This window comes from Monodelphis domestica, chromosome 2 (assembly GCF_027887165.1).
Source record: "Monodelphis domestica isolate mMonDom1 chromosome 2, mMonDom1.pri, whole genome shotgun sequence".
NCBI lineage: Eukaryota > Metazoa > Chordata > Mammalia > Didelphimorphia > Didelphidae > Monodelphis > Monodelphis domestica.
The window spans coordinates 413,981,416-414,001,058 of record NC_077228.1 but is presented as its reverse complement, the minus strand read 5'-3'; the positions used below and the strand labels follow the sequence as shown (position 1 = coordinate 414,001,058).

At 36.2% G+C, this 19,643-nt stretch overlaps 1 protein-coding gene across 2 annotated transcripts in view; it reads right to left on the bottom strand.

Annotated features, from left to right (window-relative positions):
* ARFGEF3 (ARFGEF family member 3) overlaps window positions 1-19,643 on the bottom strand; it is a 231,523-nt gene that overhangs the window by 159,917 nt on the left and 51,963 nt on the right. For both annotated transcript variants that reach the window (XM_001370224.4, XM_056818873.1), the window contains exons 3-4: window positions 11,009-11,090; window positions 7,853-7,984 (exon numbers count right to left, since the gene is read on the bottom strand). In XM_001370224.4, the coding sequence (XP_001370261.2) occupies window positions 7,853-7,984; window positions 11,009-11,090 (214 nt within the window). The remainder of the gene's footprint in view (window positions 1-7,852; window positions 7,985-11,008; window positions 11,091-19,643) is intronic.

Below are 19,643 nucleotides of genomic sequence, written 5' to 3'. Positions count from 1 at the left end.
CCCTGAAGGAGTTTACAGTTGAATACGAACTTAAATTTAACAAGTTTCTCCTGATATGTGTGCCTCAGTTAAGGAATCAAGGCCAATATGGAGTACCTGTGAACCTCCCTTCACTTCCCTCAATTCTCCCTACTCTCAGCTACACTAGACTTTTTCAATCTAATTTATAAGAGAACAAGAGAAAAAAAGAACTTATAAGTAGACTGCTGCCATCTTTCTTTCTCTGGGAGAAAGCATCTTCCAGTGACTTTTCCTGGACTCACAAGACCATCCTTCTCACTATTAGGGATATTCAAGTTTTTCTCTACACCTACAGACCCCTAGGATACATCCATGAATTACTGTGGACCACATTTACTTGTTCTAAAGGAGCATTTAAGCTACCTAAGAGATATAATTATTTTCAAAGACTTAATACTCACTGCATACAAACAAAAGCCTCATTACAGGAGTCATGAAGAACCTTCTCCTTGGCATCATTTTAAAAATCTAGTTTTTACTTAAAAGGAATGAAACTATTTCAAAAACATTCCAAATAATCCACAATTCATAAGTCAGGCCTTTCTCCTTAATTTATCCAAATTAATTATATCTTTAAACTGCAATTTTCATATCCACCTAAGGAAGGTATGATTAGGAAAATCAACCTGTTATGCCCAAGGAATAGCATTTGAAAATTCAAAGATCTATGATTTTATTCTTTTAAGTTACCCCCTCTACTAGTACAGCTCAATCCTCTCTTTGGCTATGCAATGACTTTCTATCATTCTTGACATATACTTTCTTCTCACCAGCATCTTATAGAACCCCTCTATTATTTCAAGATGCAGCTCCAGTACTGTCTTGTACACAAGATCAAGATCCATCCAAATTCCCTCAAGTGGGGAGAAATCAGGTAAAGGTATAAATCCTTCCTACCTCCAAAAGATGATCTCATGGGTTTCTGTGCCCAGAAGATATTTATCAGTTAAAATCAAACCATCCAGCTGGTCCTTGGGCAAAAGAGATATGTTGATTTCACCAATCCCATGCTCAAAGCCTTCCCAGTTTGGTAAGCATCATTGTGTAGGTTCTTAGGATTTGGAGTCATCTCTACATTATTATGACATGGAAAAAGATGTAAAAAGTAAATGTGAAGAAAAAGTTTCCTATAGGTTTTGGCTTAACTAAGCTATTGTTATATTTCATCCTTTTGCACAAATAAATGAGATCATCAAGAGTAATAGAACAATAAATAGAATGTTTACACCAAGGAAGCTTTCACTAACATGAATGTTGGAAAACTTTTCAGGAATCAACACACTGCAAGATCTCCAGGGATAAGAACTAGCTTTTGTGACTTGAGGAAACTCTACACCAAGATGAACAAGCTGTTGTTAGCCCTTTATCCTAGCCTGACTGATTATTTCTCTTCAGTTCTCTCTCTGCATTTGCAGTACCTTAAATCCAAAGAATTAATCAATCAATAAAGATGTTTAAACAGCCCCATGGGAAGAAGTGAGGAAGGAAGAGGACAAGCATTTATTAACCACCTACTATGTCCCAGGCACTGGATAATATTTACAAATATCTCATTTGATCCTCACAATAACCCTGCTAAGTTTTATCATCACTTTATAGTTGAGAAAACAGGGATTGAGTGACTAGCCTACTACTAAGTATCTGTGGCCAGATTTGAACTTGGGTCTTCTTGATCCCAGGTCCAGTGGGCACCCTATCCATGAAGTTACTTAGCTACCTTTCTATGCCAGAAACTGTGTTGCTGCTGACAATTCAAAGATTAAAAATGAAATAATACCTATATTAAGGTGTTTATCTTCTATTTGAGAAGATAATATGCATAAATACATTATATTACTGGCCTTCCCCTATTCCAGAGTCCAGTTGAGCTGATCTTCTCTGTTTTCTTCACTTAGGTAGCTAGGCAGCACAGTGGCTAGAGTGGCTCATCTTCATAAGTTCAAATCTGATTTTAGACACTTACTATAACTGTATGACCATGGACAAGTCAATTTACTTCTGTTTGTCCCAGTTTCCTCATTTGTAAAATGAGCTTGAGAAGGAAATGGAAAACCATTCCAGTAAAACAAACAACAACCATGTCCCCCATCCCTCTCTTTGATTATGCAATGGCTATCTTTCACATTTTGGTTGTTGTTGTTTTTGTTTTAAACACTTACCTTCTGCCTGAGAATCAATACTGTGTATTGGTTCCTAGCCAGAAGAGTGGTAAGGGCTGGGCAATGGGGGTTAAGTGACTTGTCCAGGATCACAAAGCTAGGAAGTGTCTGAGGCCAGATTTGAACCTAGGACCCCCTGTCTCTAGTTCTGACTCTCAATCCACTGAGTCACCCAGCTGCCCCTGCTATTGCTCATTCTTGACATACACTTTCTCCTTACCAGTATCTCATAGAACCCCTCTCTTATTTCAGGATGGAACTCTAGTACTGTCTTGTACAGAAGATCAAAATTGATCCAAACATGGGGAGAAATCAGGTAAATGTGTAAAAAGGGCATTTGAGCTGAATATTAAGGAAACCCAGAATTCTAAAAGGTGGAGATAAGGATAAAATTCATGTTCAGGTATAGCAAGGTCAGTGAAAAGAGAAAAATGAGTATTGCTAATGGTCAATAAACATCTATGAAGCACATGCTAGGCACTGTGCTAAGAGCTAGAGGACATGATAAAAGGTAAAAGACAGTCCCTTCCCTTGAGAAGTTTACAATTTAACAAGGGAGACAACATGCAAATAACTGTGTACAAACCAGTGATATATGGAAAAAACTAGAAATAATCAATAGGGAGAAGGCCCTAGATTCTAGGGGGACTGGGACTGGCTTCCTGTTAAAGGGGGGATTTTAACAAACTAGAAAGAAGCCAGAGTAATCATGAAGTGGAGAAAGACAAGAACAAGAAGACTTAAGCTGGCCTGTTCAGTGTGAGAAGGGGAATAATGTATCTAGTGAACCAGGTTGTAAAAGGATTTAAATGCCAAACAGCGTGGTTTATAGTTCATTGTAGTGACACTAAGAACTCATTAGAGTTTATTGGGGGAGTGACAGGTATTACAGGGGGAAGAGACTAGGGCCAGCATAACCAATTAGGAGGTTATTGAAATATTGCAGACAAACAGGGACAAGAGCCTGAACTAAGGTAGTGGCCATGTGAATGGAAAGATGCTAGACACATTGAACAGATAAAGGGGACAAGATATAACAACTATTTGGTTATGAGAGTGAAGGAGAAGAAGTTGGGGGTCACTGCTGAGGTTCACAATCCAAGTAACTCAAAGGATTGATGGTACCCCAAAAATAAGATAGGGAAGCTTACAAGAGAAATAGATTTGGGGTTCTGTTTTAGACTTTACTAAAGTATCTCTGTCTACCCAACGGACAACTATAAACAAGATATTTAAAATGTAAGTGTAACTTATTTCACTGTTTTCAATATAGCTGATTTTTGCCAATCCTTTGAATGTCCACAAATTAGACCTTAGACTGAAAAGGATATTAACTATACCTTCATTTTGGTATAAGGAGAAAACATGCCACTCTATTCATTGTCCCTTTCCCCCCTTCCCAAATAAGTAATTTTCTTTCCTGTTGAGGAGAGTTGGGGAAAGGAAAAAGGTAACTGAAGAGTTTTTTCCCTCTAATTGTTGCCTATGTTGCAATTTTGCAACTTAATTACACACTTGGTAATAATACTACTTTCAACCAACTTTTTCCCATCCTGCTTAAACCTGGCTCATGACAATAGTGATTCAATATCACTGCCAGATGAAAAAGCCCATTAACTTAGCAAATTAATCAACAAGGATTTATTAAATGCCCTATACTGTACCACGCCTAATGGACAAGGACAAGTAGACCCTAGACTCGTCTTTCTGAATATTTTCATTCCTGTCCTAAATTAACAAAAAGCTCAATCAGCATTTCTGATTGCTTTCAATCTTTGAATTAGTCTCAGTCATTTCTATCAGATAATAAGCCCACTAAAGGTCACCCATCAGACAAAAACCCAAGTCCTGACCCTTGATGTCAGAAATGCCATTAGTTATAAGAATTCCATGGAAAACAGAACAGCTTTTTGCATAAATTGTGGATATCTACACTATTAAAAAACAAAAACAAAAAAACTACTACCACTGCTGACATTCACATTTCATCTAGAGGATTAAGCGTCTCCACAATGTACTGTCTCATTTCTGAGATAACATAGATTCAGAAGTGTTTTTTCAGAGCTCTATGATTCTGCAACATTATTTGGTCAAACTGCAAATTCGAATCCTCATTTTCCTTCCTTTTCAATAGTCAAAGACAGCCTTTCTATACCCAGTAAAACAGTTACAACCAAAAAGAGAGCTTACAAAAAAACCAACACTAATTATTTTGGGTGTTTTTGAGGTGAGAGATGGCACATTTTGAGGTCAGTTTCACTTCCCATGTATTAAGAAGATTCACAAAGAGAAGCTAACTTTCCCTCCATCTACACCAAAATGTTGATAGTAATACTTTTGTAGTAGCAAAGAAATGGAAACAAAGTAGATGCCCATGAATTGGGGAATGGCTAAACAAAATGTATTATGTGAATGTAATGGAATGCTGTAAGAAACAATGAACAAGATGAACACAGAAAAGCATGGAAAGATTTCTATGAACTGATGCAGAATGAAGTAATCAAAGCCAAGGAAATAGTGGTGTCAAATTTACATATGAAGGAGGCTACTGAACCATACATAAGTATTCCTATGGGCCATATATTGACTTAGAAAATCACATATTAAACCCCCCCCCCCCGTCTATGTTTTATTGTATTTTTATTTTGTTGAGTATTTCCAATTACATTTTACCTGATTCAAGTGTGCTTGGGAGTGTTCTAAGTCACATATTTGATAATTCTAATGGGTAAAATTTCTTCAAAAATGTAAATGGAAAGAACTAGCACCACAAAACAATCAGAAGTGAATATTGCAAAATTCTAAAGAATAAGCACAGCTGTAAAGAAAATATATTGGGAAGAAAATCTCTACTGTCTGCTTGCTATTTCTTCTACATATTGTTCTATTAATAATCTCCATGCCTTTCCATTGTCTGTCCTCCATGACTGGAATACCTCCTTTCCAACCTCCACTTCTTAGAATCCATGGATTCCTTTAAGACCTCTCCTATCCTTTCCAGGTGCTAGTGCTTTCTCTTTAAGACTACCTTCCACACTCTGTGGGCATCTTGTATGTACAGGTTATTTCCTTCTTCTGCTCCCTTCTCCATTAGAATGCAAACCCACTGAGGGGAGGAACTGTTTGCTTTTTTTTTTTTTTAATCCCTAATGCTTACTTAGCACAATGCCTAGCACAGAGAAAGAACTTAATACATGTCTATTAATTGACTGACCTTTTGGCAGATGAGAAAAGGGAAATGAAAAAGTAGAGGAAGAGAAAGGGATAGCTTTCTTACTGATAAAAATAGAGCATTAAACTGAGTGATCTATAAAGTCACTTTCAATTATCTGTGATTCTAATGTGTTTGTGTAGCTAAAGGATGGGTCATATTTAAAAACTCTGAATAGTGAAGGTCCACTCACCATAACAGTCCAATGTTACTAAAATAAAACAAAACAAAAAATAACAAAAGCCTTCCATAAATATTAAAATGACAGAAAATTAAAAACACTTTTCATTCCATTAACTTGTTATCTAGTTAAACTAATGTTGACAATTGCTTATTTCCCCCAACCCAAGAGAAACCTAGAGATGAAAATAACTAAAAAATCAAAAAGCTTAAAACTGGGTTCATTGTAAACTGAAACGTTTGGGTTGCCAAATGTTTGGGGAGTGAAGGGGCGGGGGGAGAGAGAGAGAGACAGACAGACAGACAGAGACAGAGAGTAGGAGAGACAAAGACAGAGAGAGGAAGGAAGGAAGGAAGGAAGGAAGGAAGGAAGGAAGGAAGGAAGGAAGGAAGGAAGGAAGGAAGGAAGGAAGGAAGGAAGGAAGGAAGGAAGGAAGAAAGGAAGGAAGGAAGGAAGGAAGGAAGGAAGGAAGGAAGGAAGGAAGGAAGGAAGGAAGGAAGGAAGGAAGGAAGGAAGGAAGGAAGGAAGGAAGGAAGGAAGGAAGGAAGGAAAAACAATAATAGGGAAACTAAGATCTTCATTATTCATAGTTAACATTCTGATTGAAAGTCTTTTTTGCTAAGAACAGTCATCCATATCATTATTTTCCCTCTTTCAGAAGATCTGCTTGCTTCCCTTTCTTAGCTACCACATGGTTGACACATTAGGCTTCATAATGTAACTACAGTTTCTAGAAACCATTATAGTGGCATTAGAAAGTTAGTTATGTGTTGACTGCTATTACTTCCAGTAGAGTTAACATGTGTTATTTCTTGTCCTCAGTGAAGCCAGCAGAAGGCACCACTGGGTTGGAATTAGAAATCAAGAATGGGGTCGAAGAAGCAGGTGGTGATGTTGACATGATCATTTAATATTCTGCCTTTTCCCATCGTCTAGATAAATTATACCATCATTTAAATCTTTAAAGAAATGCAGCAATTGGGGAAGGGATTTCAGAATACCATGATCTCTTCCAAATCTAAATCTGTGACTCATTTCTTTCATAAATATAACTACCAACCAAACATATGTTGAAAGATTTAATGGCTGAAAGGAAGATACTGGACAAGTTGCTCCAGAAACTATCATTGCTAGTTGGTTATAGTTCCATACACAAGGTCAATGTTTTGGTGGAGGAAAAAAATTTGCATCTGGAGATGGGCTCTGTAATTATGGTCCATTCCTGGCTAATGAACCTATGTCACAATATACATTAAAAACATGCAAGTCATATATTTTTAGTCCTTACCTTCCATCTTAGAATCAATACTGTGTTCCAAGGCAAAAAAAATGGCAAGGGTTAGGGCATGGGGGTTAAGTGACTTTCCTCAAATATCTCACTGATAGAAGTATATGAGGTCAGATTTGAATGTAGGACCTCCCATCTCTAGGCCTGACTCTCAGTCCACCAAGTCACCTGGATGTCCCCTATGTCACATCTTCTTAAGACCTTAGCTTTCAATCTTCCACAAAATCATCAAATGAATTGAAGATTTATTAGCTGACTGGTCCAGGATTAAATAAAAACTCTAAGACCCAGAGAGTAAGGAAATCAGAGTCAGGAAAAGAACACCTCAGTGTATTCCAAGGCAGAATTCAGGTACCATATCAACAATTCCACTCCTTTGTTTGCAGTGAAAGTGAGAAAGAGAATTATAGATTAATCCATTAAAATTCACTAAAAGGTTGTATGGCTTTGTCCACGTAGTTTAATATTTACCAGAAACATTCAGGTTACTTTGGTGAATGGAGTGCTTGGCTGTTTTTTCTGATTGTTGGTTTTAGAGAGGGAAGAGAGAAGTGAGGGTGGTTGGATAAAGAACATTATTTTGTATGTATGGCTTCTAAATCAGAACAGGCAGAATTCCCAGAATTGATGTGGTGTGTCCCTAAAGCATACTACTCTATCATCTACCACATATTCTCTTAAAAGAGAATGAATTCTAGACAAATTCATGCTGTTTCTATCAGGACAAATTTCTTCATGGATTTATTGAATTTGTTTCCTCCCATGCTGTTGTCATTTACATTAGAATGCACCAATAGCCCAAGTCAAGACCACTCCATTTCAACCCGATCAAATAAGCAGACTTGATAATTGAAAGCCAACAGGAAGATGAATTGGGCTGCAGGGACGTATTCTGTTAGCAACAATGACTTTCATAATACTCCGTGTCATGCATGGGGTCAATCCTGATCTCTGCTCCAATGACGCAAGCTCCAGAGGCACGTCATACTAACCTTCATCACTTCTACCTGCAGGTCTTCATTGAGGGAAGGAGTCACTCTGACAGCATTCAGGATCTGATTAAGCAACTGCTTCTCATCAGAGTCTGTTTCCATGGAGACAAATCTCTCATCCGATAGCAGCTTCTGTAAAGAGGAACAAGACAGAAAGCATAGATGGTCTTTTCCCCTGCTGCCTAGCTCTGTTGTAGCTTATTATATATTGATGGTTATTTTTATTACCCAAGAGTCAGAAAGCTGGAGACCATTATGAAAGGTCTGATAGTCTTGTACTGTGAAAAAACATATGATGACTAAAGCAGATAATGTCTTTCTCAAAAGTTCTTCATTTAAAAAAAAAACAAAAAACAAAAACAAGCCAAATTCTGCTCTCAGCTGCTTCATTTTAACTTTGAATGATGCTAAATCCTAGGGTGTCAGGAGAACAGGTGTCTGGGTGACAATGAGTTGGTACAGGTGTGACAAGCTGATCCATTATCTCTTTATACCCCTATTCCAAAAAAGGTTTGGTCATAAGATGAGAAAAAGGTCTATGGGTGTGTGTGTGGTGTGTGTGTGTGTGGGACTTCTAAGATTCAAAAATCACTATGCAGACACTGATCCTCCTGGCTCCCTGATTTAAGCAGCATTTTATTGTGGAAAGGGAAACTAAGTGGTGTAATGATTAAAGGTCTGGGTCTTGAGTCACAAAGACATGAATTCAAATATGGTCTTAAATATTTACTAGCAGCTATTTAACTCTGAGCAAGTCTCTGAACTTCTTTTTGCCTCAGTTTGCTCATCTGTAAAATGGGGATAATAATAGCATCTACCTGCAATGGTTATTCTGATGCTCAACTGAGATAATCATTGTAAAGCACTTAGTATACTGCCCAGGATATAGTAAGTACTATATAAACGTTAGTTATTAGTATTAGGATCAAATATAACAATTATAAAATATTTAGCTTGGGACACAATAGATGATGTAGAAATATTAGGTATTTAGTATTATTATTGTTCAAGGTTGACATGGTGATCTTGAAGAATGACATATTCTCTATTCATTTGAAACCTGTAATCATTAATCCAGAATTGCAGTAAATCACATTCACAGTCAACCATGAATTCTTTCCTGCCTGCACCTCATAAAAGAAGCCAAGCCACCTGGAAAAGAGAATGTGTTGCCAAAATGAGAACATCCATCATATTTTCCCCTGGTGGAATCAGTACTTGTGTCTATGGAGAAAAAGCTAAATGAATTATAATGTCTGGGAAGGGAAGATGTATTCTAGTTAACTGGTTAAGCCTAAGTCCCCTTTGTGCTTGAATCCTTGCTCCTGAAAAATCTTTGTAAATATAATAGTCTAAATATGTTATATTCCCCAGTTGATAAATGGTCAAAGGATATGCACAGGCAGTTTTTAGAAGAAGATATCAAAACTATCTATATTCATATTAAAAAATTCTCTCAATCACTATTGATTGGAGAAATGCAAATGAAAACAACTTTGTGGAGCCACCTCGCATCTATCAGAAATGACAAATGCGTATACTAATAAACTATTGTAGGAGTTGTGAGCTAGTCTAACCATTCCAGAAAACAATTTGGAATGATGCCCAAAGTGCTTTAAAAGTGTGCATACCCTTTGATTCAGCAATACCACTACTACGTCTGTACCCAAAGAGAACAAACAAAAAAGAAATTGACCTGGATGTACTAAAATATTTGTAGCACCTCTTTTTGTAGAGGCAAAGAACTGGAAGTTGAGGAGCTGCTCATCAATTGGGGAATGGCTGAACAAGTTGTGGCTATAATTGGGATAGAGTATTATTATGCTATAAGACATGAAGGGGGTGCTTTCAAAAGAAAAAACCACCATTAATAAGAACTATATGAATTAATGCAATATGAAACAAAAAGAACCACAAGAACCAGCACAGTAACAGTAATGTTTTAATGATGAACAATGGTGAAACACTTAGTTACATTGATAAATACAATGATTCAAGACAATTCCAGAGGATTTATTATAAAGAAATGCTATCCACCTCCAGAGAGAGAACTGAACTCTGAGTGCAATTGAAGTATATATATATATATATATATATATATATATATATATATATATATATATGTGTGTGTGTGTGTGTGTGTGTGTGTGTGTGTGTGTGTGTGTGTGTGTGTGTGTGTGTGTGTATGTATATATATATAGTTTTTTTCTTAAATTCTTTTTTCTTTTTTGTGACATGGCTAATATGGAAATACATTCTACATGATTTACATGTAAAACTGATATTATTTTGCTTGCTTTCTCAGTAGGTGGAAAAGGTTGAAGGGAGAGGGAAAATTTAGAAGTGAAAATTTTTAAATACTATTAATATGGATATAGATATATATAATATATTAAGTTCCATGTAGTTAGAGACTATAAATTTAGTATGATCCTCAGTGCCTAGTACAGTGCTTTGCACAAAATAGGCAATTAACATTTGGAGAATCAATCAACAAACATTTATTAAGCAGCTACTGAATGAAAGACATTGTGCTAGGGTCTAGGCCTACAAAGAAGTTGAAACAATCCTTGTTCTCAAGAAGCTTACATTCTACTAGGAAAATGAAACAATAAACACTGGTCTACTTTTCTTCCTTAGCAAAGATAGAAAAGGAAGCCTAATTAATTCTCACTTTCAAGGAAGGTCTGAACTGCTTTGTAGTTATCCACATAATTATTTTGAATATCAATTTTCATTGCAGAGTGATGAGTATATTGGTGGGAATGGTTCCAGATTTATACCAATCCTAAGAGCATATTTTACAAGTTGTTTTGAAAAATGAATCTTTGAGGTCCTTAGCTCATTCTTTTATGTTTTTTTCTCTACCTTCTAAAAAGGAGAGTGCCAAAAGGAAAGATTCCACTTGTGAGTTAGTTGGGTTTCAGACAGTCAGTGATAGTCCTTTAAATGATAGAAGAAAAACAGCAAAGTTGGAGAAATTTTGGCTGAAATAGGAAGACTCTCCACCTTTGTTTTCCCAATGTCTAATTTATTGTTAAAGTTTCAAGGACTGAATTTCTAACACAGAGAATCAAATTCACCTTGGCTGGATTGCAAATGCAAAATGAGACTTGACACTTCCCTAAATCACCTTCTACTCAAGGGGAGTCATACCTGCATCCCTGCTAGAGCATATTGGGCCAATTTCATGTTCTTGGATTCCAAAGCAAGTTGGAGAGGAAGTAGGCACTTCTCCCTGAAAAAGATACCAAAAAAAAAAGAGGAAAAAGAGAGGGGGGAGAGGGAGAGAGGGAGGGAGAGAGGTAGGGAGAGAGAAAGAGAGAGAGAGAGGGACGGAGGGAGGGAAGGAGGGAAGAAGGAAGGAAGCAAGCAAGCAAGCAAGCAAGCAAGCAAGGAAGGAAGGAAGGAAGAAGGAAGCAAGGAAGCAAGGAAGGAAGCAAGGAAGGAAGGAAGGAAGGAAGGAAGGAAGGGAAAGAAAAGTTCAGATTATTTGGCAAGTCATGCTTCTTGGTCTGCTTTTGGTTATTTGTAACCACAACATCAATAAACTGAGTAGAAATGAGAACTCATACACTACTTCTCTTGTCTTGAAATTAGAACATAATATTTCTCATTTACTCTTCCAGTGACCTAAATCATGGTACATCTAACAATAGCAGCATTACTTTCTACTATAAAAACTTAGTTTTCTATTTCCTAATTCTATCCCTTTGCTGACAGCATCCTTTCTTTTTGGAATTCCTCATTTTCCTTTAATTTGTTTATTGAATTGCTCTCCATTCATTCTTCAATACCTAGAACAAATGCCCCCTTCTTCTTCATTCTTTCATTGATCACCTCAGTCAGAAATATTCTTTCCTTTCAAATTTCAAAAGCATCACTAAATGGTTCTTATTACATCTGGCCTTATGTTGTCATTATTTGTGTACATTTTCTCTCTCTTATTAAATTACAAACTTCTTGAGGGCAAGAGCCATTCAATGAGCATTTGTCAAGTTTCATTTCTAAAGATATACAAAAAGAAAAGCCACTATCAATTTTCCTGTAAAATTTGTTGTTCAGCCTTTTCAGGCATGTTTGACTCTTCATGACTCTATTTGGGGTTTTCTTGGCAAAGATATTGGAGTGGTTTGGCATTTCCCATGGTCACACAGCTAGTAAGTGAGGCTATATTTGAACTCAAGTCTTCTGACTCTAGGCAAGGTAGTCTACCTACTGTACCACCTAGCTGTCCCACTTCCCATTTTATATATACATATGTATATGTATATATGCAAAGAGGAAGTATGGGTAGAACTAATGTTCCTAGAAATTTATTGATCATTCTTTCTTCTAACTGTAATTCTGTATTCATTATTGGATCATATATACTCTTCTAGGCTTTATCAGGATATAAAATGTAATATTCGCTTTATATGAAGATACAGGGCAGTAATATGTACAAAGCACTGAACTGAATTCAGCTGGTAAAAGAAATCCATACAAAATTTATCAATGTTGACTTAGTTTCTCCCCTCAGGGACCTTATTGAATAGTGGGGGAATAAAATAAAAAAATAAGTAATTATAATACACAATATTACATTATAATAATAATATAGTGACAATATACAACATAATTCAATAATAATAACAGAACGTTACATGACAAGAATATTAGAGAGGTACAAAATAAGGTGCTATTTTAGATTAAAGAATTACTTAACCATCATGCCTTATCAAAATTAGATCTTATACAAAAGTACAATAATGTGAAAATCATTAGATTTGACAACTGAGTGCCTGACTTTGAATCTTGGCTTTGCTATTTATGGACTTTGGCCAAGTCACTATTGTCTCTGGGCCTCAGTTTTTTATTTTGTAAAATGAAAGCATTAGACGTAGTGATCCCTAAGCATTTCTTCTATCTCTAAATCCATAGTCCTATAAACTATATATACATAATATCTGGTCTGTAGACATATAAAGCAAAATAAACTAGTCTACAAATTTTGAATAGCAATCAATTAGCAAGCATTCAAGTATCTAGTGTTTGTTGGGCACTGAGGATCCAAAGACAAAAAAGAAATTAAAAGAACCATAATCTAAGAGATGGTGTCTATTCCTGTCCTCATTTTACCCCTTCCTTATGACTGGGCAAGTCACATAAGGAAATGCAGGTCCAGAGAAGTTTGTCTGTGAAATAGGGCAAATAATATTTACTTTTCTAATTTCATTAGGTTTTCAAGAGGCTCTCAGAAATTACTTATATGTATGAACAGTTTGTAAACTACAAATGCAATTTGATCCAATCTAACAAACATTTATTATACCTACATGCAAGTTTAATAACCAACTCCTGGTTTTTGCCACAGCACTTCCACAATACAGATTGCTGTCCTATCAAACAATATGGCTGTGGCTCAGTGGATTGAGAGCCAAACCTAGAAATGGGAGGTCCCAGTTTCAAATCTGACCTCAGACACTTCTTAACTATGTGACCCTGGGCAAGTCACTTAACTCCCATTGCCTAGTCCTTACCACTCTTCTGCCTTGGAACCCATACACAGTATTGATTCTAAGAGGGAAAGTAAGTGATTAAAACAAAACATATAAAATATCACCTTCCAGTTCATCAAATTCCTCAACCTCCATGACTTACACCATGGACATAGCCTTGATCTGACCATGACCCAAAAGTCAGTGCTTTGCTTCAGGGATCCTACACACTTCAACATTCTTCCAGAATCCTGTTTGGCTTTTAAAGCCCTTTATAAGCCAGCTTCAGTTTACCTTTCTCAGTTTAACTGCATATCTACACATGTCCATTCTAGCCTAATAGGGCTGCTGGCTAGTGCTCAAACACAACAACTCATTCCCTGTCTTAATGCCTTTTGTATCACCAATCTTGCATGCCTGGAATACACAATTTCTTTGCCATAGAATTCCAAGTTTGCTTCAAGGTTCAACTCATGTCATTTCCTCCTGAAGCTTAATATGAATCATCCTCTCTTCTTCCACTCAACCCCTCCTCCCCCAGGTACTAGTACCCTCCTTAAAGTACACATTATATATATATATATATATATATATATATATATATATATATATATATATATATATATACACATATATATATTAATATTAAATTATTTATAAACACATTCTACTTTTCTATCACTTCAATAGCATTTTAGCTCCTTGAAAGCAGGAATTACTTTAAATTTTGTCTTTGTATTCACAGTTCCTACACAGTGCCTGGACCTTAACAGATGCTTAAGAGATGCCTGTTGAATGAAAAAAAATAAATGTCATATAAGCAACAGGAACACAAAAACCAAATGAAACAAAAATAGTTCTGGCCACAAAGTTATTGATACATAAATATATATACACACACACACACACACACATATATATATATGTTGCTGGAATGGTGATAGTAAGAATAAAATCTAGGATTTTACTTGTGCAGTGGAAAAATCTTGTTTTCCTTTCTCAGTGTGCCTCAAAACAGTTGACATCAAAGTTTCTCTATGTTAACCAATAGAAGCCTTCACCTCTTTAAATGAACTCTATTCTCTGCTATGGGTGAGAAGAGAGATCACAGTATTTCACCTTCAGAAACCACAAGGAAACCATTTGTGTAGATAGCCCAATGAATCAGAAAATTAACAATCACTCTAGTATAGAGAAATTGACTCAGAGGCTTGAGTCATCCACCACGTTGTCAGCTAACCTGCATCTCTGAATATCCTTCCAGCATCATCAGCCACAGACAAAGAATGAGAGGGACTTGAGATATGCCATGAAAACAGATTCAATTACTAAGAACATCATTCCCTATTTCACCACAGGTCAGACCAACCATGGTTGTCTAATAACTGGTTTGTAGGAAAATGGATCCTCATCGTGGTTTCTCTTTCCATACATCCTTTGACATCAAGGACAACATCAGATTATTTCCTGTTACTATGGCAAATATTGTCAATGCTATCTTTATCATCACCTCATTGTGGTTACAAAAGCAACTCCAGATGAGTGGCCACTAAGAATGTGATCTGCAGAGAATTCCAATTCTGATCACTGAGAATATGTAAGAGAGTCTGCTGCTGTCACTGGCAATACTAAGGATAGAAAACTACAACAGAGGATGCAAAGGGCAGGAATAAGAGGGGAAGATGCTTTCCAAGTGCATGAATGCTATCAAGAGTATCACACATCTAAACATCTATACTTAATATATATATATTAATATATATATATATATATATATATATATACATGTGCTGATAAAATGCACATAAAGAGGCAGGCAAGGATCTTATAGACTAACCTACCCTGTATACTTGGTTACTTAGCTTAGTTGATATGAAAATCTGTACCAATGCTCAGGCCAATCAAGCCCAGATTATAAGATTCAAAAGAGCAAGAGTGAGACACAGCCTTTCAAAACACAACCTGATCCATAAATAAAATTCTGAGACATCCTAGGTATCTAGGATACCTAAGGTATCCTTAGTAGTCATATATACTTATGTCTTCTGACTCTTTCAGTCTGTAGTTCCAGGCACTGATTTGCCTGGTACCCATTATTTCTTCTTTCAGTTATCTCATTTTCTGACTCTCTAGGAATGGTTCAAGACCTTGTTTGCTCCTTGTCTAAATTCAGTTTCCTTCTCCCCACATTGGAAATGTCCCTAATGCAGGAAGATGTGTAACCCATTATCCTAACTCCTGTCAAGCCCTGGAGATCCTTAACCTGGGAAAAAGGATAGAATTAGCTCAGTATCTCTCATTTCTTCAAGTAAGTGATGTGGTCCTTCTCTGGAAGAGGTCTCATGATCCTCTGTTAACCCCTTGGCTTTCCAATTCTCCTTTGACAGGACAACTAGTATGTCAGGATGCAAATGAATAAAATTCAGAACTCTCACAGGCCAGTGAGAAAGGCACCAAGAAAATCCATTACAGGAGTGCATGACAAAATTCTTCCCAATAGTTGGCTTGTTCACAAATATGAGTAAATGGTTGTGTAGAGATTCAGGGGAGAAAGTAGGAGAGATAGTACAGTACATTACATAGTAGATTATTCACAATCAAGATATATAAGTTTGTATCCTGGTTGTGCCACAACACTTTAGTAACCTTGGACAAATCACTGAATTTCTCTGGGCTTCAGTTTCTTTACCTGCAAAATGAAGATGTTGAATTACTAGATGACCTCAAAGATCATTTCTAGCACTAGGTATCAACAGTAAACATGACAAGCCATGTCTGAAGGACTGTCATGAGGAAGAGAAATTCAACTGGTTCTGATACTGTTTGGCTCCAGATGACTAACCTGAGAACACTGGAAAGAAATTGCCCAGAAGGAGAATGGACTTCCTGAATGCCCCAAGAAGTGGGTTCCTCCTTACTGCCTTCTAAGCTAAGATAGATAATCATTCGTGGGATGCATTATGTCTATGGTGCCACATGAGCCTATCCTTAACAAGAAACTTTTAGTTCTTAAGGGTTTAAACTAATGCTAAAAATAACATGTTCATCCAGGAGTCTTTGCTAACACCATCTAGCACTGACCATCTAGTTGGAGCAGCTTTCAGTGTGGTCTTGGGTTAGGAGTCATAGAGGAAACAGTCTTACTATCTGGAATGAGGAAGACCATAACCATGATAATTTGTATCCTGTTCCCGAACTCATATCTCTCCACACATCAAATGGGTTATGACCCAATAATCCTCACACAAAGAGAGGAAGGGATGCAACTAGAAATCAGCCTGGATCAATTATAGGGGTCAGCTATTATAATCTGTTGATTAATGCAGAAGATCATAAAAAGTCTGCTGCTTTATTAAAAAAGAAAAGACTCTAATGAGTCAAGTATAATGACCTATTAATTTAATCTAATAATGAAATTTCTAATGAAGATGGCATATGACGCATACACTTTCTCTTCATTATAGCATGTACAGAATAATTTATTGATGCCGACACATGGGGAAAGGATACTTCCAAAATTGAAATTCTCTAATAGTCACTCTTAATTTTCATCCAAAAGCAATATAAAAGATTTTCCCCTGCTTGAATTGGAGGCAGAAGCTCTCTGCATCTTATTCCCACACAATGGCATTGTTTTGTTTTGTTTTAAACTGAGAAATAATTAGGACTGCTGCAGAGCCAGAAAGCAAGCATTTTTAACTTCATGATCCAGTAGCAAATAATATTAAGGAGAGTAAGCCCATTTCCATTAACTACATCGCTATGGTTGGCAGCCCAGCTTTATTAAACTGGGAAGACAAGTAGGCAAAGGGGAAATGACAAAGTAAAAAAAAAAATCAAGTTGTCTAGTATTTATTTATTAGTGATGGGGTTTCAGTAAAGGGAGTAGAAGTGAATTTCTAATAAAACTTTCCATCCAGCTTTATACCCCTGCATGATCAATTACTTCCTGCTTCACAAAACACCAGGGGAAAGTCTAGACTCAATAACTCTTAAGGTCTTTTCACATTTTTCTAATTGCTAATAATAATAGTAGTTTTTTCTAACACACAAACACATACATGTGACTTGAGGGTCTTTTCAACCACCCTGCAGTAAAACTCTGGTACCCAGAATTTACCTGCAGACCTCCTGCAAACCACCATCTGCTGCTTTGTGAAATTATTATCTTAATTCATTGGATCTAAGATAGCACTAGTGTAGGTATCCCTTCCATCAGTGCAAATCACATGCCTTCCTAGCTCATGTAGCTTTGGGCCATGTCTCTCCAAAGAGAATCTACATTTGAGATTTTCTAAATAACAGAGGGATGCATGCACTTGTCCATCTGTTATCTCTGTGTCCTGTGAGTTACTCATAATTATGGTTAGAAATTCTAGTGCTAAAAAAAAGGAGCAATCTTCTTTTAATAGGAAGTAAGCTACTAAGACACAAGGTTGCATTTACTATCTATCATTACTATCTATCATGATCTTTCTCTTCTACTTCACTGTTTGGGAAAGCTGGACATCATCAAGGATATAATTGTGAGTTTGTTAGAGTTTGTGCCAAAACAAAATTTGTCAAGAAGTAATTATAAAAATAAAAATAAAGTTATTTGTACAAGGAAAGAGCTTAGGATGACCATTGAAGATGTTTATGATTTCCCAAATGTGATAGATTCCAATTTGTTCCTCTTATTAAATTCTGGGCATGGATTATTGATCACTTATAGGACCTGTTTAAGAAACAAGTAAGAAACTAACTCAACATATTGGTCATTTATTCTTTTTATGTCTATTACTTTTTCATGTCATAAATTGGGCAATGCAGGTTTTTTGTCCACTTTGTTTTCCCATTTTTGGTGGTTACTCATTTCTTCTGTGAGGTTGTAGTGTGTGTGTGTGTGTGTGTGTGCATGCTTGTGTATCTATATGTATATGGTAAATCTCTATACTTTTAACATTTGTCTTTTTATTGTGAGCTTAATTATCCATAAACACAGCCATTTCAAGATACAAAGAACAAAGGACTTTTTTTTTAAAGCAAACTTATGTTACAATTAGAATTTAAAAGAAATGTATACACACAAAAAAAAAACATAGCAACAAAATCGCTTTATTTGTTTTTTTGACATGTCAATATAATTTTTAAATATTTGCTTTCTGGCATCTTAAAATCCATGCTATCTCTTTCCTTCCCACTCCTCACCCCTCCCCCCAAAAAGTAGGCAATATGATATAGGTTGTACACATATTATCATACAATGCATATTTCCATTTTCATCAAGTTTGGAAAGAAGACATACATTACCCATGCTAGAGAAAAGTTCATGGAGGAAATAAATAAAGACTGGACTATTTCAATTTGCTTTTGGACTCTGTCTGTTCCTTCTATGTGACGAATATGCTTTTTTTGTCATGAGTCTCTTGGAGCTATTCTGAATCATTGCCTTGATAATGACTGTCATTCACGGTTGATCATCATACACCATTCTTGTATTTAGGTACAATGTTCTCTTGGTTAAAACTGTTTATTTGTACTGTACTTCTTTTTAACTTTCTGTAGGCATGTAGGGGAACCTAATTATATGCCTCTTGTACTTTTCTCCTACCAATCATTAAAATTTTTTTTCTTTATGCTTTTTTTTATATCTAGCACTATACTCTAACCTAACAACCCTCTCCTTAGAAGTATTCCCTTGCAACAATTATGCATAGTCAAACAAAACAAATTAAACATTAGGCATGTCTTAGAAGGCATGTCTGATTCAGTACCACTAATCCATTCCCAATCATCACAGATATATAGATGAAATCTTATAGAATTGAGTGGGAGAGGTTCAAAACAATTAACACACTCTGACTCAAAGACATAAATAGTTTTAGAAATTATTTTTACCGGGATTTTAGATCTAGAAGCAAACAGTGATCATCCAGGATAAGATAATTCCTGCAGTTTACAGATGAGGAATCAAAAACCCAGAGAGCAGAAGTGATTTGCAAAAAAGCAACAAAACCAGGATATGAACCCATGTCCTGTAAGAGGCAGTTTCTTGGGTAATATTAATATTCAGGGGACAATTTTACTTCAGAAATGCAGGAATTTTTCCCTTTCTCTCCCTCTATCTTTCTGTGTATACACATTACTTCACACACATCCCTTGCTCTTCTAAAATATAAATTCCTTGAGGAAAGGGATTGTATTTATTTTTTAATTCCAAGTACCTGGCATATGGAAGGTGCTCAAGAATTCTTTTTGAATAATGGAAAGGGAATAAGCACTTATATACAGCATCGTGCTAAGTGCTTTACAAATTTTATCTCATTTGA